The sequence below is a fragment of the Ambystoma mexicanum genome, chromosome 10 (assembly GCF_040938575.1).
Source record: "Ambystoma mexicanum isolate Mex_15411 chromosome 10, UKY_AmexF1_1, whole genome shotgun sequence".
NCBI lineage: Eukaryota > Metazoa > Chordata > Amphibia > Caudata > Ambystomatidae > Ambystoma > Ambystoma mexicanum.
In genome coordinates this window covers 1383100170-1383120926 of record NC_090932.1, presented here as the reverse complement: position 1 = coordinate 1383120926, position 20757 = coordinate 1383100170, and the positions used below count along the sequence as shown (strand labels likewise).

At 44.9% G+C, this 20757-nt stretch overlaps 1 protein-coding gene across 2 annotated transcripts in view; it reads left to right on the top strand.

The window, feature by feature from the left end:
* Positions 1 to 20757, top strand: part of TCHP (trichoplein keratin filament binding) — a 264855-nt gene that overhangs the window by 130474 nt on the left and 113624 nt on the right. For both annotated transcript variants that reach the window (XM_069619404.1, XM_069619405.1), the window contains exon 10: positions 13182 to 13263. In XM_069619404.1, coding sequence (XP_069475505.1) covers positions 13182 to 13263 — 82 coding nt within the window. The remainder of the gene's footprint in view (positions 1 to 13181; positions 13264 to 20757) is intronic.

The window sequence follows — 20757 nt, the reverse complement described above, 5'->3', positions numbered from 1 at the left end:
AATGTACACCCCGGCGACAGGGACGCACCCGCGAATCATAAAAGCAAACGCACAACCCCCAGTACCACCTCGACTGGTCCGTCAAAACAGTGCAAGGCGCTAATAGGTATGCTGAGCTCCTCGACGGCCCCCGCTGATCTGCGCGGTTGGCTGCCCTCCCCTCCCTGCAACCGCGTAAGTGGCATGCATCCGGGCACTCTACAGACCAGGGCGCCAGCACTAAAAGTTACAAGTCTATCAAGACTCCTCCTATGAACGCGCTGACGCATAAGGTTCCGGCTCCGTCAAAATCTACGGCAAAGCCGTTTGAACAGCCTAAACCCCTCCCGGAGATGCCGAACATCCGCAAGAATGTCGCAAAGATCGTTTCGGCGGCCTGTAAATCCAAGCACAAGTCAAAAGACAACGTCCACACTCCGGGAAACACAGGATGACTATTCTGAGAGTCCCCAGCCCTTATCCAGAACTCTCTCAGAAAAATCTCGGCGTTTTAGGCAGGTAGATTTCCAGGAAGAGCCCTTTCATCCTCTGGACCCCTCTAACTCCTCTTTGTGGACCAGGGACAAATTTGAAGACTGTATGAATAGGCTTGCAAAATGTGTAGACTTCTCGGAGAGGTTCATGCCTAAGAGGCCTAGTGAAGAAGACCTTTACCCCTCGGTAGCCAAAAACCGGAGAACCACTGACCCACTTCATGGAGAGGTCTTTGACCTGACAGATCAGGAGGAGGTTCCTCATGACCCCTACTTACAGGAGGATGATCCCTTTGAGGATCCCATTGATCAGGCCCCAGATTGGGGGGAGGGGGGTGAGCCCCCGGTGGACAACCCACCATGGCTGTCACCTAATCATACTCCGGATCCCGACACCATATGCATGGATCCTCCCTCCTCCCCACTTCTGCGTCAGGCATCTCCTATAGATGATAAAATGGCGTTTAACAGCATTCTGAAAAAAGCAGCCAAACATTTCCAAATAGCCACGCGTGGATACTTTGTGGAGGATATTTTAAAGGAGAAGCCTCCTGCTAGCCAGGCTATCCCTTTACTTAACTCCATTAAAAGGTGCATGACCCCTTCCTTACCAACACCTTCACAAACGAGGGCTGTGAACCCTCGGGTGGAGAAATATTTTCACCCCTCCCCTACTGACCCTCTATATTCGGGAACATGCCACTCCGGATTCTCTCGTGATCACTACAAAAAGGAAGAGGGCAGGGGTGCTCTTGTCCACAGGTGAGGCACCCCCAGACAAGGAATGTAAACAACTGTATGCCCTAGGGAAGGGTATCACTACTGCGGCAGCATATTCCACCCGTGTTGCCAACAATACTACGCTGTTGGCCAGCTACTCTGATGTTCAGTGGAACCTGCTACAGGAGTGCCCTGAACCAGTGCGTTCTTGCTTGCTTAAAATTGTAGCAAAGGGTAAGCAAGTAAACCATAACATGCTTAAACACTTAGATGCTGCGGAGACAGCAGGGAGAACCCTGGCCCGGGGGTACCCTTTTGAAACGACACACCTGGTTAAAGAACTCGGGGTCCAAACCGGAGACACAAGCATCTCTCATCAACAAACCGGTGGAGGATTCTAACATGTTTGGCAAGGCTGCAGATGAGGCGCTTGAAACTGCCAAGAAAGAACACAAGACTTTCAAATCACTTGAAGGCCCTTTCAGCAGAGAGAAGGGGGCCGGGGGGGAGTTCTTGCTGCTCCTTTCACGGACAGTCCTATTATCATTTCCCACATAACCAATATGGTACAGGCAACACATGGTCCTCAGGACAAGGGTCTGCTACCTCAAATTAGTATCCCCCTAGAGGACAATGCTGTGTCAAAGGAAGGGATCGCAATGCCACCCCCAGAGGCTCCCTGGCCTCCAGTCAGAAATGACTCTCAGATCCGGGTCCCCTCACATTCCTCCCCGGTCGGGGTACGTATAACGTCATTCCTACACACATGGGAGGAGATGACCACAGACCAGTGGGTGCTCAAAACTGTCACCCAGGGTTACTGCATCGAGTTCCAATGGCCACCTCGATTCAGACCACTGAAGTCCAGACGTCTAACACCGGAAAACCTCAGAATCCTGCTGCAAGAGGTTGAGATCCTGCAGGAAAAGGGCACAATCAAAGTCGTCCCTGTTCTACAGATAAACAAGGATATTTATTCAGTGTACTTCCTTGTACCCAAAAAGGATCTCACCATGCGCCCTGTGCTAGACTTGCGCCCAGCAAACTAATTTGTCAAACCACAAAAGTTTAAAATGGTAACGCTGCAAGAAGTAATCCCTCTGCTAACGCAAGGGGATTACATGGCAACATTGGACATGAAAGATGCATAGGTTCATATTTCAATGTTGCTGGCACACAGGAAATACTTAAGGTTCATGATAGAAGACAAACGCTATCAATTCAAGTTTCTTCCCTTCAGCATCGCCTCAGCACCAAGAGTGTTTACAAAGGTGCTGACAGTTGCAGCAGCTCACCTGCGCAGGCAATCTATTCCAGTATATCTTTACCTCGACGACTGGCTGATGGGTGTTTGATAGGCATGTTGTATAGGAATCCCCTAGTGGACTATAGACCTACTCTTCAGTCTGCGATTCTCCATAAACGAGAAAAGGTCCAGCCTAGACCCCAGTTAAGTCAAACAGTTTTTGGGGGCCTTAATTCAGACACAAGACAGCCTTTTCTTCCCCTCCAACGAGAGGGTCCAAAACATGCTGTTTCAGATTCCTCAGTATGTAGCCAGTCGAGAGGTGACGGTACACAAGGCCTGCAACTGTTAGGGATGATGGCATCCTGCATTTATTTAGTCCCTTACGCACGTTTGCGCATGCGCCCCATGCAAGAGTAGCTCAAAAGCCAGTGGTGTCAGGCCAGCGGACAATGGGACGATCTAGTGGTTGTCTCGGCAGCCCTCGTTCTCTCTCTGCAGTGGGGGTCGAGGGGAAAACCTCTTGAAGGGGAAAACCTTCACCACCCCTGCAGTAGAAACCACTCTCCCGACGGACGCATCTCTCACGGGTTGGGGCGCTCACCACCTTTAGCAGATGGCACACAGCGTTTGGTCCCCAGCAATAGCGTCCAACCACATAAACCTGTTGGAGCTGTTAGCGGTGTTGAAAGCCCTCAAGGCTTTTCATACAGAGTTGTAAGAAAGACAGTACTGGTCCTCGCGGACAGTAACACGGACATGTACTACCTGAACAAACAAGGGGGCACTCCCTCTCCAGGGCTATCCAAACTGTCCCAGAACATTTGGAAGTGGGCTCTCAAACACAAGATGGTTGAGGGGAACGTAATCTTCTGGCAGACGTGCTCAGCAGAGACTTCCCACTACCCTTAGTGTATGAATGGCAACTACATGAAGACATCGTCTCCAATGTTTTCGCAGAATGGGGCTTCCCAGAGATCGACTTGTTTGCAACTCTGGAGAACTCGCAATGCCCAGATTACGCCTCCAGGTACCCTCAGAACCGATCCAAGGGAAACGGTCTCTGGATAACATGGTCGGGGAAATTTGTTTACGCTTTCCCCTGACTCCCCTACTCAACAAGATTGTGCACAAACTGGAACCAGTCACCATGATGTTGGTGGCCCCGATGTGGGCCCGCCAACCCTGGTTCTCCCATCTGATTGAGATGTCTCTCTCTCTCTCCTGCAATGAAACTGCCTTGCCCATTCAACATGCTATCTCAGGACAAGGGGAAAACACTTCATCTATGGCCGCAGTCTCTCAATTTAGCGGTCGGACTCATTCGGACATCTCCAACTTCCTCAGAGATGCATGGATATACTTCGCGAAGCAAGAAAGCCTACACCAGACATTGCTTCTCCAATGAATGGAAACGCTTCGTCATCTGGTGCAATTCTAAGAGCATCAATACCATTGACTGCTCTCCTACTCATATTGTACTATACCTGACTCACCTACTAGACTCGGGTCTAGTTTTAAATTCCCTGAAGGTCCGGTAAGAGGCACTTTCAGCCTATACCACGTCCCAGCAAAAGGTGTAGTGGCGGAAGATCCCAGTAATAGAAGCTTTAATGGAAGGGGTTAAAAGAATTCATCTCCCTATTTCTAACCCGGCTCCCGGATGGAACCAAAATGTGATATTAACCAGACTTATGGGGTCTCCTTTTGAACCTATGCACAAGGCAAGCCTCAAGGCACTCGCTTACAAAACTGCCTTCCTAGTGGCAGTCACTTCTATGAGGAGAGTCAGTGAACTACATGTCCTTTCAATTCTTGACCCTTTTGTCACAATTCACAAAAGATAAAGTAGTTCTGCGCACCCACGGTTTGCGCCCAAATTCATTTAAAAGTTCCATTTGAACCAGTCTATAGAACTACCGACGTTCTTCCAGAACCCCACCAACGTGGCGGAAAGAAGCCTTTACACACTGGATGTGCGCGCAGGGCAGTCATGTACTGGAAAGAAGTAAACCACTAAGGAAAACAAACAAGTTTTTTTGTGGCGGCTGGTAGGGAGGGGTCCCTGTCTCTAAATTGACCATCTCAAGGTGGATTGTCAATTGCATCACAATCTGTTACACTCTTGCCAAGAGAGAGATCTGCCCTTCATGCCTAGAGCACACTGTACTCTGGGCACTGGGGCTTCCATAGCATTCATTGCAAATGTCCCTCTCTAATCCATTTGCAAAGCGGCAACCTGGAGTTCTGTACACACCTTTTAAAAAACACTATTGCTTAGACACTCACTCTAGGTCTGATTCTCGGGTGGGACAAGCAGTACTAAGACATCTTTTCACTACTGTTCCTTCTCGCACCCCACCACCAACTCCGGGTACTGATCGCTAGTTTATGCACAGCATGTGATTCTAAGCAGATTCACAAGCATCAGAAGACATGCATTAGTTACCTTAATAGCATTTCTGATGATTGTATCTGCTCAGATTCACATGCGCCCACCCTTCCTCCCCGCTCGGATGGAAGCAACATAGATATCTTACTACTTCTTCTCTCTTTCTGAACTCACTCACGATAGTCATAAGGCTCCCTCACGGCAGAAAAAATACAATTGGAGGGACCTCGACGCGTGTGGGATTTCCCTTCAAATTTCAAGTCAGCAAAGTTTCAGAACACTAGCAAGAGGTATGGTGTCACATTGATGTCTATGCTGAAAAGCAGCAAAAAGAAGAATCTTTCCTAACACCACAATGACAATTATTATTTTTACATTGTAAGACTTCATGAAGGAACACATGTGTGGATGCCACTGGAACAAAGGTGTGTGTATGTATGTACACCACGTGACTATGGTTTTCTGTGGTTACTTGATCATAACCCAACCATCCTCCTGTGAGTGATGGTGTATTTTCTTCGTGTGACAATTTCCAGAACTCCTCCTGGGGGACTCTCAGTAATATGTTACTCCATCAACCATGGGGGGATAAAGGGCTCTGGTGCGTGGGAGGTTCCTCATACCCTTAACACCCATCACCCTGTTTGGGATGATCTTTTGTGCCTCATTGCGTTCATACACCTCTTTATAATTTTTGTATTTATTTGTCATTTATATAGCACCTTACGCCAAGGCGCTGTACAAAACCAATTTACAGTACAATAAAATAATATAATTTACAATAGAACTCGCAATACAATTAAGGCTGATGTAAGAAGGTTTTTAGAGCAGCAAGGAAGGTAGAATAAGAATGAATAGACCATAGGAAAAGAGGGATAGCATTCCAGTGAAGAGGAGCCAGAAGAGAAAAAGAACGGAAACGAGAGGAAGCACATGGGGGGCGAGGGGGCGAGGGACAATTAAAAGAGTGGGTTTGGGAACGAAGAGTACGTCAAGGGACATAAAAGGAAACCAGAGAGGCAAGGTAAATAGGACCAAGACCATAAAGAGATTCAAATACTACACAGAGAAGGTTTAATTTCAGTATAGCGTGAAAAGGTAGCCATCGAAGAGAAGCCAAGGAAGGAGAAATAGTCTTGAATAGGTAGGGAATACAGAAGATGGATAGAGGAATTGAAAATAGATTTAAGAGGAGCTGGATGGGACACAAGAAGACCAAAGAGAAAAACAGAACAGTAGAATAATCGAGAGCAAATTAAAGAGATTAGAAGCTTTGTTGCACTAAAGGTAAGAAAAGGTCTACCTTTCCGGAAGTTAAAAATATGACAGCGACAAGATCGAGATATGATGAGCAAAGGAAAGATTAGTATCAAGATGTAGACCACGGTTGCGGGTATTCGGGTGAAAAAGGCAGATGCAAAGGAGAAAAAGGGAACAAATGGAGGAGAGACCGGAAGAGGGATAGTATTAGTTGGGGAAAGGGAGAACTTCAGTCTTCGACTGATTAAGGACAAGAAAATGTTCCAACATCCAGGTTTTGATTGCAGAAAGACAGTCAGAGAGGTTTGAATGTGTATATCAGGCGTCAAAGAATAAAAGGATAGGAATAGTTGTGTATCGTTGGCATAAAAGTGATGAGACAACCTGAAAGAAGAGATAATCTTGGCTATGGGAGAAGTATACAGAGAGAAAATAAATGGACCAGGAACAGACCCTTGTGGAGCACTGTGTAGAAGAGAAAGGGGGTCGGAATTAACACCAGCCCAAGATACTGAGTAAGTGCGATTAGAGAGAGAAAATTGAAACCATGTCATTACAGAACCAGAAAATCCAAAAGAGGAGAGTGAGAGAAGTAGTGTATGATCCACTGTATCAAAAGCAGCGGATAAGTCCAAGAGTATAAAGAATACAAGAGTGTTTTGCATAGCGGGCAGAAAGGAGAGCGTCACAGACAGATAAAAGAGCAGTTTCCGTCGAGTGAAGAGGTTGAGAACCAGATTAAAAGCAAGGTACAATAGAATTAAGAGTAACAAAGGAAGAAACCTGAGAGTATACGAGACGTTCCAGTAATTTAGAAAGCTAAGGAAGAAAAGAAATTGGATGGAAAATCAAAGTAATGGCAGGATCCAAGGAAGGTTTTTTCAGAACAGGAAGAATAATAGCATGTTTGAATAAAAGTGGAAAAATAGAAGTGGTAAGAGATATGTTAAGAAAGCTGGTAATCTAAGAATTGAGAGAAGGATAGATTTTAGAAATTTGAGCAGGATCTTTAGGAGATGCAGTAGGATGGGCCAGAGAGACGAGTAAAATGTCATAATTAGAGATGGATGAAAAAGAGGAAAGGGCCGCAACGGTGGGGAAGGAGAAATAGAAAAGGATGGAAGCTGCGAAACAAGGGAAATGTCAGAACGGAGAGAATTCACTTTAGAAGCGGCGAAATTAGCAAAGTCAGATGCAGCAAGTGTGGAGAGAAGGGAGTGACCAGGCAAAGGGGGATTGAAGGAGACGGCGAGGGTGGGATGATTGAGAGTGCAAGAGATAAGAATATAAAGACGTTTGGAAGAAAAGTGCCTTATATAAAGTATGACAGGAAGAAAAACACACACCGTCAGACACAGCTCAAGATTTATCCAACCACGCTGCAGGAGACGCAGAGCTCTACGAAATGGAGCTGAAGATACAGAGTAAGCCAAGGCTGGGAGGGTTTTCGAGAAGAACATTTAGAAAGGGGAGAGTGTCAAAAGAAGTAGAAAGAGAAGCGAAGAAAACATGTTACATCATCCATAGAGGGTGCTGCAAATGTAGAGTAAGATGGAAGAGTAGAGACACAGGAGGATACAAAGAGAGGGCTATTGAAGGTACGAAGATCACGATGGAGAAAAGAAACGATAAGACCAAGGGGGCATAAATAAGGATCAGAAACAGGAAGATAAATAGAAAAAAGGAGCAAAAGAAGGCAGAATAGAAAGAGAGAGACAGTAGGAGTCAATAATAGCCCGAAATGGAGAAGAGGCATGACTAGAAGAAGGATGCAGATTAAAGTCGCCCAGTAACAAGAAAAAATTAGAGCAAGGCAACACTTAGCAAAGCATCAATGTCGTCACAGAAGGTGGAAAGAGGGCCCAGGGGGACGATGGGTCAGAAGAAAGGTCACAGGACTAACAATGCAGATGTACAGTATTCAAAAGAAGTAAAGGCAGTTAACAAGAGGGAATTAGGATTCATTGTGGACGAAGGCCGGTAAAGAATCCCAGTACCCACTCCACGACCCAGAGAACGAGGAGTATGGTTAAACACAGTATCAGAAATGAATAACGAAGCAGGGATAGCAGAGTTAAAAGATGAGAGCCAAGTCTCAGTATTACATAGAAAGTGGTGGTTAAGTCGGAGAAACATATTAAGGATAGAATTCTTTTTCTTGTTGATCGACGGAACATTTCAGAGTGCAACATCAATGCAAGAATCGCCAGGATCCAAGGGTGGATAGAGAAGATTAGAACTATTACGAAAAGCAGGAAAGCAAGGAAGTCTGTGAGGAGACCAATGAGTAGGAATAGAACTAGACAAAGGGAGAAATGTAGACATCTTGTGATTGACGGAATTTAGATGCAATGATGGAAGCAGCACTGGAATGTAATAGAGAGAGATGCCAACTAAGAGGCAAGTTGGGCATGCTGCCTTCATGATGCTGCAGAAGGTTGACGGTACTGGGGTATTGAAGCACAGACCAGTAAACAACATTTTAAAAAGTTGAAGATGGTAAAGAAAAGCAAGGAAAAACATTCAAGGTTGGAACTCCGCAAGACTGGATGTTGATGTAACAAGTATCCGTAGCAGATAGATGGTAGTTGATGGATGGGCCACAGAGAATGGAAAAGTTCAGGACACACGCTAGATAGTAGACAGCCCAGGGTTCCTCAAGGGGACAGTATAACGGCAGGCAGCCTCCCAGAGGGACTGCAGTTCTTAAAGCTGGTTTGCTCCACAACCAGGGGCCACTTGATGATATGAGCAGATGCCTGGAACAGGTGAGGTAATCGCGGTAGGATGGCAATAGGTAAGGGTGGCAGACAGCCATCCCAGACTGTGCCAAAAAGAGTCTCGTGCCGGCAAGCCAGTGCAACGTCTAGGGCCCCCGGAGGAGCAGGCAGCCAGTAGATTGGACAAGGGAGAAGAAAAAACGTGCACCCAACTGACAAACCTTCACAACCAGGAGGTAGCTCGATGGAGAGCAGCAAAAGAGCAGGAATGTTGTTTATGGCAGCAAGGAATAGGCAGATGATCATGCCGAATGTTGAATGGTGCAGCGCCCTAGGCACGACACAAGGTTCTTGTGATATATCTTGTGATGTGATTACCTGGTGTTTTTCTCTGTGGTTGATGGAGGCACTCCAATGTCATGAATGCTCCTTCAATCTAGGAATGTAATCTTGTTTGAGCTAAACTGTACCATTGTCCATGATAACGTCAAGGGAGGTTTCTTCACTTTGTAATACCTCAGTGAAAAACTGTATTTTTCTATTGGAAATGCCTTACGTGAATTCGGTTTCAGTCCACTTGGACATGTATTTCATAAGGGCTAGCATACAGGTCTCTTCTCGTTTCTTCATTGGACCAATGGGTACATTCGCAACGTTGCTTTTGGTCTTGGGTTCACAATCCACAGTTTGGAAGGGTGCAGGTCTCGTACTTCCTTTCACAATACACTTGGCAGGTGTCCGTTTATAGTAATTATGATTTTATTTTATTAATATACTTATACCCAAACCCTCTGTATATACAAAATATTACAAAACCATGACAAACACAAATCTAATAACATAAAATGATTCAAATTTTCCTATAGTATCTTATGAACACCCCTGTTAATGCATACTAATGTGATCTGTGATTGATGTATAAATTGGGTGTAACAATATTTAAAAACACTTTTAAAAAATCCACAGATCTTACATAAAATAAATCCATATAATATATAATTTACAATTATCTCCATTCATAAAATATTGCCATGTGTTGGAAAGATTATTAATATCCATGGTGTTTTCATATGACTTAAGATATTTAAATCGCAGTTCCAACAAACTATCACAATATAGCATAAGGTGTTCCAGTGATTCAATTACCTCATTGCCGCATAATCTGCACATTCCCATTGGGTCTCGGTAAACCTAACTGGCCACCTTTTGTTTCAAGAGCCTCACTGTTGTTGAATTTCAGCAGTAAATAAAAATGAAATGTCTTGGGGCTAGGAAACTCCATGATATATTTCAGTTTTGATTCACGTTCAAGCCTATGTTGGCAGTAGGGGCCACTGTGTGTCTTTGTTGCTAATTCGACCATACAACGTTCGTGACCAACTATAGCCATCTTCTTATTTAGCCAACCTTTAAACCGTTGGTGTATGTTATGTTCTGAGTCTTGGGGAAAATCTTGCAGCCCATTTAAAATAGTTTTAATTTTACCAAGTGTGCCCATAGCGTTGCTATTCTCAGTTTGTTCAAAGGCCTACATAAATGAAACAACAATTGTATCATTTACAATGATTCTAATAAATTCAAATTCAAAACTCTTCACGTCAAACTCAAGATATAGATATTCAGCGGGTATACATTTTGGTAGTCTCGATAGCTTGCGCAGCAACATGGCTTCAAGTTTCATTATGTTTGTAACGTATTTGTGTCCCAAAACTTCAATGGCATACATGAGCATTGTTCGAATTTTAGCCGTGTACAACATTAAAACAGGGTGTGTCGAGTAACCATTGTTTCTTCCAATAAGGCCAGTGTTCGAATAGTACTTATTTATAGTACATTTTAACCTATTTAAACCCTTGGGCTTCATGGTACTGTGTTACTATACACAGGGCCAGATTAATCTTGCAGCAAACGGTTCATCTGCACCTTACCCCCCCCCCCTTCCCCTTAATCAGGAACACCCCCGCCCGATGCAGATGCATTTCACAACTTTATTTTTCTACTTGCAGGCCTTCTTTTCTTTGTAAGACATTCCTATGCAGGTATCTTCAATTAAAACCGAGTTCCGTTTAAAACCTAGCTTTCGGTGTATTGACCGAACTGTGAGCGCCCTGTGTTGCCGTCATGCTATTTTGCACACCTCTAGCCGAAAGTAAAATTCTTTTTTTCTCTTAATGTGAATACAGATGCTTAAAGTGCCAAAGAAAAGGGTGTGCTAACAGGTCTTATATTACCCTATACAGCACCACATTGTTCTACATCACAAATCTGAAAAGCCAAATAGCAGTATATAGTAGGAAATCTATTTTCTTTTTGTACTTTTCATGTAAACTTCGACATTATCAAAGAGAAACCACGTTTAAAGGTCAATTTAAATTCGAAAGTCTGTCTGCTGTTATATGGTTGATCTCTAAAAAGGACAGTCATTTAATGTTTCCAGTGATGCAAATTCAATTCAGTTTGTGTGGCATTGTAAGTAAAAGAGCTTTGAAGCAATACAGGTCAGCTTTAATTCAAGAACTGCCTTCAAGTGTTACAGTAGGGAATCTTTTAACCGTCTACATACATGGTGTTGCCTCTGAGAGGAGTGTCCACAAGGCAGTTTCTAGACCACACAGCACCTAGGGCAAAACACTAGGATACACTTAGGCTGCAAGGCCTCACCAACATTATGAAATCATGGAAATATAAACAAAAGCTAGCTGTACTGTCATTGTCTAAGCGCAATCCCCTAACCGGGTTTAGTGATGTTGCATAATGTATTTTTGTGATGATTCTGCCTTCAATTGATAATGCAATGTCAGTAGCCTTTCCAACCAGAAATATTTTTGTAATCAAATTTCATTTACTAAAACTCCTCTCAGCATGTTCTGATTCTGGTATTTTTACTATGCGCCTCTGCCATTTTCATGATCTCCATGTGTGCCAGCAGATCCGAATGCAGGGAGTAGTTTAGTGGAGAGAGAGGGGGGGGGAGCAAAATAGCTTTGCTTCTGTATTGATGCGTGCAGTTCGGAAGTAGCCTGGTACTGTGTGTGGATCTGTTTCTAGGTGGTTTAAGGCATAGTGGCACTTGTCTCTATATGGTAGCCTCTTAGCAACAGCACCTGTCGCCAAGATCTTCAGGGTGGCTCACACATTTGGAAACAAAAAATATTTCCTTGTATGGTAATGTGTTAAACACCTATTCACAAAAGCTACACTTTTGTCAGTCCTGGGCTTTGATATACTGCTCCTGTCAGATGCAGCCAATAAAAAAGTTGCACGAGATTGTTGTACTGAGATGCCGCTGTATAGGTTGTTTGCAGCACTTCCTTAAAGCTGCAGTGTGCCATGCCTGTTCAGGCTTCCTTATGAAGAATGCTATCTTCGGATGCACTCATGGCAATGAACTATTGTGTGTGTCCCCTATGTGAAACATCAGCTAGTGTTTGGGAGTGACTTCCAAAGGGATTTGTGGGGGTGTCCCCATTCACTACTATCACAAGAGCTTTTCAGGAGCAGCTCTATTGCGAACTGTGGCTTTTCCCCAGTAAGCTGCGCCACCACATGTTCTACTAGTCTCCAGCCTTTTGTTTATAATATGTGTAAAATGTACCAACTTCTTCAAGATCCCATTCCCTAAGGTTCACTTGTCAGCCTTTCATACTTTCCAGGGTGGTACGATAAGTGCCATTATAGAGGATAACAGCACCTGTTAACAATGGCCTTAAGGGAGTTCTGTCAACTCCAGTGCTTCTAAAATGCCTTTAAACAATAGCCTTACACCCCTATCAAACCATGGATGACTGTACACTTTATGAAAATCACCTAGGGTAAGCTGCTGAGATAATTCAGCAGTTGAATTCCAATCCCAGATGCATAGCTCTGCATATTAAAGTCCCTGCTGCAGAGACAAGTGTGTAGTCTGCTGGTTACAGGTTACATACAGTCCTAGTAAAACTGCTCAACTGTCTAATGAGTTTGGCAAATAGATGCTCTCTATCTCCTGGTGTCCCCCGTAAGCGTATTCCAGCTCTGACTAAATATTTGTTTCGATATATTCCTTTGTATGGACCTGGAGGTGTTAATCTTGCCACTGCAGTGGTGTTGCCAGGATGTCTTGACAGGTTGGGCCTGCACAATATAAATATATATAATATGGACCTATGGCAGAGGTTCCCGCAACTGGAGGTGATGACCCAGATGGACTGGAGACCTCCGGATTCTGTCTGGGGCCTACTTCGTGTACCGTGCGGTTGTCCCCTGACCCATCCCCAGTTGTCCGCATTCTCATCCTCTAACATGAAATAGTGGACTTTGTCACAGCACTGTATAAATGTATTCATTTTCTCTTGTGTAATCAAAAAAATATTCTGTGTTTTCTCCTTCAGAGAGGAAGCTAAACAGGTATGGGAAAAAAGAGAAGAAGAATGGGAACGCGAAAGAAGAGCCAGGGACAGGCTAATGAGAGAGGTAATGCATTATATTTGTCGCAGATTTGCATTCCCTTTTGGCAGTTTTGTTTTTGCCTAAGCACAAACAGTATTCTGCAAATCTATTTCAATAATGAGCTTTATTTTCGGGTATACACCCGTAAAAGCACAGCAACAATCAACAATTTAAAAACAATCATAGCAGCAATTTGCTTCACAAAACCTCTTTGCTAAAACATAATTGTTTAAAGATGTCTGTTTAGGTCTCGGTTGCATTTATAATTGCAATATCGCTTGCATGTCTAAATTCCACATTTCACACAACATATATTTTGCTCTGTAGATTGAATTAAATTGGTTGGTTGGGAAGGTGAGATCTTAGAGATGAGGTAACTCGGTGCTATGCCATGGAGGCATTTGAAGATGAGGCACAGTGAAGGATTCTGCGAAAAGAAGATATTGATATGGTTCTCAGGAGAATATAGAGAAATCTAGTGGCCAAATTCTGTGCCACTTGCAAGCGATGCATCTGGCTAGCCAGAGTCCCCATAAGAAGGGCATTGCAATAGTCCAATTTAGAATTAATCCATGCCCCCACAACGGCTGGATGATCTTTTTCAGTCATAAGGGGAAGAGTGAGCCGTAATAATTTAGGTTGATATTAGATCGATAAGACAGTTTCAGTGATGCGTAGATTACAATTCAGATTAGACTGCCAGATGCAGCCACGCTTTTTGACTTTGCAAGAGAACGTGGTGCGAATAGAGCAGGACAAGAAATGCAGGAGTTGCCAACATATTTTCTGGGCCATGTAAAATCATCTCTGTTTTAGATGGATTTAATTGCAGCCTCTTTTTAAGCCTCTGATACATTTCTTATAATCTACATATAAGGGACATATTAACAAAAAATGTGTTTCAGATTCCATTCTACTCACCCAATATGAGCATTTTTCTGTTTGGCCGTTGTGCCATCTGTGGATCGTTGGTGCTAATGCTAGTAACCTGAATCTCATTTTAGTATACATGGAACGCATTACTCTGTAGCTCATCTTTTCCAGATAAGTCTGATATTCAATGGATGTCTTGACTGCCCAATATGTATGTAAATGCGTTGAAGAGGAAATCTTCCTTAATAGTTCTCTCTTGCACAGCTCTTGATATTTTTTATTAATGTTCAGTTTTGTGTAGACACTAATTCTCGCCGGGCTTGACCAGAGATCCAGGCAACCTATGGAATGTAGAAGACTTTAAACATGGATGACCCAAGGCAATGCCATGCCCACTTCCTGGCTAAGTACATCAGTCAGTGCATCCCTGTATTTTCCCAGTTCAAGCACTGACCATAGCTTTAATATATTAGTGGGCTAACTGCCACCATTCTGATCTAAATATTGGAAGACCAGTTCCTCATGTATAAATATAGTCAGTGATTTTTGGTCGACCCAATATTTTTCTTAAAAGCTATTTTCAATAGCGCAACACTTCCACTTCATGTAGGGCTGCTTGTCTTGCTTGCATTTGGTAGGCTTTTAAAGCTGGGCTCAAGGCTCTCTTACAATTTCTAATGGTATAGCCATCTGTTGTCGAGTATCTAGCTAGGGAAATTCCTGTTTTTTTTTCATTGGCGGTCCGACCTGCCATTTCATGAAAACCTTCTACCTAAATAGTTGAGCAAACTCACTTGTTAAATTTGAAAGGTGTCTACAACTAAATTAAAAGTACACATCCTCCTTTTGGCTGAGAACACCATTGATTTCTTCAAACAGTTGGAATTGTTTCCTGTGGGCTACTGGGGTTAGAGATGTTAAAACGGCATCATCAGCAAAAAGAAGAATTGGACATTTCTCACTAGCAAGGATGGGGGCATCGGTACAAACATAACAGGTGTATTTGTAAAGTACACGGTCACCCGTGAAGGGGCATCTTGGTGCTAATAACAGATGTTTATTGTTACCCAACTTAATGGTACTCATTTGATTGACCTCGGAAGGATGAAGGGCTGAGTGGACCTGCCGGGATTCTGACCTGTGACTGTAGTGGATGCATTAGTCCACTGAGCCACAGACTGGCAGAAACGGACAAAAGCTTAGTGATTACATTGTTCATATGTAGCAGAAATACTTTTGTGGACTTTCTGTACATATCTAGAGGACATGGGCCCCGCTCGGCCATACCAATGCGATTGTGGGCTCATCTGGCATTGGGGGTGCTGTGGTAGGTGTGGAGGTGGGGGGGGCGTTCTCAGATTAATGTAGGTGGATACTAACGTGCAGCGGTGTGCATTGTAGCGCTTTTGACCCGCGCACCCTTTGGTGAGTAAACATCCGTGTCTGGTGCAAATGTGTGTGTCCAGAACCCCAAAATCCCCTTGCCTCCACCAGCCCTCCGTCCTGATCTCGCTCCCACAGCCCCTCTCCCATCTTGCTTCCTGGTCCGTCCCGCCCCCCGCCACCTCCCAACCCGCCCCCTCCCCTGATTGGTCCTGACAAGAAGATCTGCATTCATTGCCAGTACTCCCAGGGCAGCCCTCTGCCCGGCAGCCCATCGGTTAAGGACCTGAGGCAAAGGACGGCTCCTACAGAGACGGCTCCAGGTCGTATCTGCAGGTATCGGCAGGAGAAGCAAGAAGCCAACAATTAGTAAATGTGGAAAGGGCGGGGCCAGAAGCAATTACTTCACACCATACTACCCTACCACTCAACTAAGGAAGCCTCACCATTGTAAACTCGTTATATCTGTGGCATAATTGCATTTAGAAACTCTGTCCTATACCAGTGCATACCTGAATTTAGGAGTGTGCCCATTAGCCTCTCTGCAGTGTCTAATTGTCTGCCCTGGTTGAATCTAGAACTGTACCTAATAGCCTCTCTGTGCAAGACTCGAATTTAGAAGTGTGCCGAACATCCTCGCTAAGTAAAGTTCATTTTAGAATTCTGCCTAATAGCCTTACTGTCCAAAATTGACTTTAGAATTGAGCCTAATGGCCTCTCTGTGAAAGTTGAATCTAGAAGTGTGCCCATTAGCCTCCCTCTGAAAGTTGAATCTAGAAGTGTGCCCATTAGCCTCTCTGTGCAAAGCTGAATTTAGAAGTGCGCCCAATAGCCTCTCTGAAGGTTGAATCTAGAAGCGTGCCCAATAGCCTCTCTGTGAAAGTGGAATTTATAAATGTACCTAATAACGTGCCTAGTTGAACTAACCAGTGTCCCTAATAACCTCTGCAAATTTGATTTTAGAATTTATGCCTAATAGCCTCTCTGTGTAAAGTTGAATTGCGAAATGTGCCTACTAGCGTGCCCTAGTTGAACTGACTAGTGGCCCTAATAGTCTCTATGTGCACAGTTCAATTCAGAAGTGTACCTAATTGCGTGCCCTGGTGGATTTAGAATTGTGCCTAATTGTGCCTGGTGGATTTAGAATTGTCCCTCTCTGTGCAAAGGTGAAGTTGGAAGTGTGCCTAATAGCCTCTCTGTGCAAGACCTGAATTTAGAAGTGTCCCTAATATCCTCTCTGTGTAAAGCCGCATTTAGAACTGTGCCTAATCCCCTCTGTACAAAGTGAATTTAGAAGTGTCCCTAACATCCTCTCTGTGTAAAGCTGAAATTAGAACTGTGCCTAATTTCCCCTCTGTGCGAAGTTGAAATTAAAAGTGTACCTAATAGCCTTTCTGTGCAAAACTTGAAGTTAGAGGCGTGCCTAAATATCCTATCTGTGCAAAGTTTAATCTAGAAGTATGCCTAATATCATCTCTGTGTAAAGTTAAATTTAGAAGTGTGCCTAATATCATCTCTGTGTACAGTTGAATATAGAAGTGTGCCTAAAACACTCTGCAAAACTTTAATTTAGAAGTGTGCCTAAATATCCCCTCTGTCCAAAGTTGAATTTAGAAGTGTCCCTAATATCCTCTGTACAAAGCTAAATTCAGAAGTAGACCTAATAGCGCACCTTGCCCGAATTTAGAAGTGTGCCTAATAACGTGTCCTAGTTGAATTCAGAAGTATCCCTAATACCCTCTCTGTGCAAATTGAACCTAGAAGTGTGCCTAATATCCTACGTACATAATATCCCTCGCTGTGCAATAGTGTGCCCATTAGCGTTGAGTTATTAGTTGAATATAGAAGCGGCACTAATATCCTATCTGTACAAAAACTCAAATTTAGAAGTGGGCCTATTATCGCCCTTTGCTTGAATCCAGAAGTGTGCCTAATAGCCTGCCCTGACTGAATTTAGAACTACAATTAGAAAGGCCTACTAGACTGCACTTAAAAGTCCACATGAAAGCATCCCTGTGGCTGCTACATTCAATTTCTCCCTAATAGCTTACCCGTATTCCAGCTTGCTAGAAGAAAGTCTACCCAACAGCGTAACTATGCTGTATTTGGAAATAAATAGGCACCCTAGCAGCATATCCTAAGGTCTAGCTACACCTCAAAACTGCCTAATATCTGCAGCCTAATTACAATGAATACACTAAAATTTAGAATAAGTGAATAATATCACCCTGCTTAGTGGAACCCTAAAACCAAGACTAATCTCTCCGAGTAATACAGCCGAACGTAAGTCCGTACTAACCATGAGTGCACCCAATCCACCAGGGTCTGCTGGAAACGACCACCGTGGACCGCCTCCACTCTCCGGCCAGCCTTGCCTCCCATCCCCCCCTTCGCAAAAATTCCCACCTTCCTTCACATCCCATACCCTTCCCCTTTCCAAACACCAAGCCAGATGGGCACGGTGGCGAGCCAACCACCCTAAAACCACTGCTCCCCTGAACCCCACCACCGACCAGCCTACGTTAATCATGCCCGCTCCCCTCACTATCATACCGGACACACCCCGCCCTGCAATCATACACCCCCCGCATTTTTCCCACTAACCCCCACCATCATCCCCCACCGACCACACCCCTTCCCCTCCCTAAAAACTGCACGCCTAGCCCTAGCAAGAACAGAAGCCTCATCCCTCTCCCCCTCTCAACCCCCTACCTTCTCTCACACACCAATCGCAACAAAGACACTAAAGAGGAAATGTACCTGGTCCCCCTCAATCTCTCACCACTCATCGCCTCCCCTGTCTCGACCCACCACCTCATTCCCCCAATCACCACCATCCCCCCTCGTTTCACCCTTCCTGAAACCACTCTCCCTGGATTTCTCACCGACTGCAACTGAAACTCCTAACTGCCCACACCCCACCTTCAAATCCCCTGTGCCAAACTCAATCACCCTAACACACGCATCCAACCACCTGAAACACACCAACTTTTCTGCTCACCCACTTTTCCCATCGATCATCAATCACCCCACCGCTCTCCCTCTCCAGCTTCCACCCTCTCCCCCCCAACCCCTTCCGCTGCAGCTCCGACACCAACCTCACCCACCGAAGTAAATTGCATCCTATTTAATGCCCGATCCGTAGCAAAAAACAGACACAGCATCTTTGACCTCCTCGCCTCTGACAAACCAGACCTGGTTTTCATCACCAAAACTTGGTTCTCTTACGACTTCGCCCTAATCGCCTACGAAGCCCCCACCCCACCCCCCAATTACTCCCTCATCCCACTGAACCGTCCCTCTAGAGGTGGGGGGAATAGCATTCATCTTTAAGTCTCACTTCCACGCCTCAATCATCGACAATTAACCTTCCATTCCTTCCTGCGAATCACTCCTTGTTAAACTATCCCTCTCCCTGTCGTTCTCACACAGCTTCCTAATAATCTACAGACCACCTGGCTACGATGGACAATTTTCAAACCACCTCTGTGACTATTGCTACCCTTCAACTAAACCATCCCAACCTCACCCTTATTGGAGATTTCAACATATGGCTCGACATCCCCACCAACCCTATGTTATGACACACTCTCTGGTTGACGGTCTAGACGCGATTAACCTCCAACCCCACAAACGGCCAGACTCACTATAAAGGACACACTCTTGATGCCATCTTTAGCTCCCACAACTGGATACATCTAAACCCCCCTACCCCTATCATCTGGTCCGAGCACTTCATTGTATCTTTCGCCATTTGCTCACCCGACCCGCTTCCCGTACTCGAATCTGAACCTCCGAATCTACGCAAATGCTGGAAAAAATTAATAATCGTCCCTGACCTAGTCGACACACTCCTCCAGTCTCCTCCACCTACCTGCCAACTCAATAAACAACTAACCCACCCCCCCCCCCCGACACCTTTGACTCATGGCTCAACGCCTCACTAATGCGCCTCACACCCTCTTGTAAACCATCAGCCCACCGTGGCCTGTTCCCTAGATGGTTCACACCTGACTTGAAGACCACTAAACCACTATATAAATACCTAGAAAGCAAATGGCAGAAAGACAAAACCCAAGAGAACAGAGCCACCTTGGCCTGTCACCTTCATCAGTACAAGGCCGAAATCCGGAAAGCAAAAAAAGCCCACTACAACTCCCGAATCCTAAACTGCAAAAACCCCAGCAAAGAACTTGACAAAATCCTCTCCGAATTCACCAAACCGGCATTCACTACCACCGTCCGTCCCCACCCCCTCACAATCACTGTGCAACTCTCTCTACTTTTATGCCACGGCTCTCGAAAGAACAAATGCACTAACCACCAAACTGGCTCTTACATCCACCTGGCAACCCTCCCCCTATATCGGCCGAGCTCCCCCCCGCCTGCGACCACTACACAATCAACATTCGACACCTTTAGTCCAATATCACCCGACCAATTTTTCAAACTTCTCTCTGCCCGCAAACCATCCTACTCTCCGCTAGACCCTTGCCCGGCCACAACCCTCAAAGAAATTATCGCTTCTACCTGCGCAGGAGAACACGCAAGATCCATTATAAATCACTCCCTTTCCTCTGGTATTTTTCCCGACGCATTCAAAACAGTTCATGTCAAACCTCTATTAAAAAAAAAAAACTTCCCTCGACCCTCTCGAGCCCAAAAACTACCGGCCCATCTCAAACACCAGATTCCTTGCCAAACTCATTGACCGAACCGCCTACTCCCAACTAAATGCCTTTGTTAAAGCCAACAATCTCCTAGACCCCGCACACTCAGGTTTCAGAGCCCGTCACGGAACTGAAACCACCCTAACTTCAATCTGGGATGACCTTAAAATCACGGCAGACTCCGCGGGATGCGCCGCATTAATCCTTCTCGACCTATCTGCCGCCTTCGACACAATCAATCACTCAATCCTCCTTGACCGCCTCCACTCCCTAGGAATTCGTGGAACCGCTCTCAAATGGATAGCTTCATTCCTCAAAGATGGGTACCAAATAACAACACTCTCCACCTATTCCTCCCAAGCCCGACCAGTCGACACGGGAGTCCCACAAGGAGCATGCCTATCTGCCCTCCTGTTCAATCTCTACTTGACCACCTTCTCACCAATAATTTGTTCACACAACATCCTGTGTTACAACTATGCTGATGACACTCAACTAATTCTAAAACTCCTGAACTCAAAACCCAACTGCCGACCTGACCTCGCCTCCTGCCTCCTTGACATAGAGCTCTGGATGACCCAAAGCCACCTCT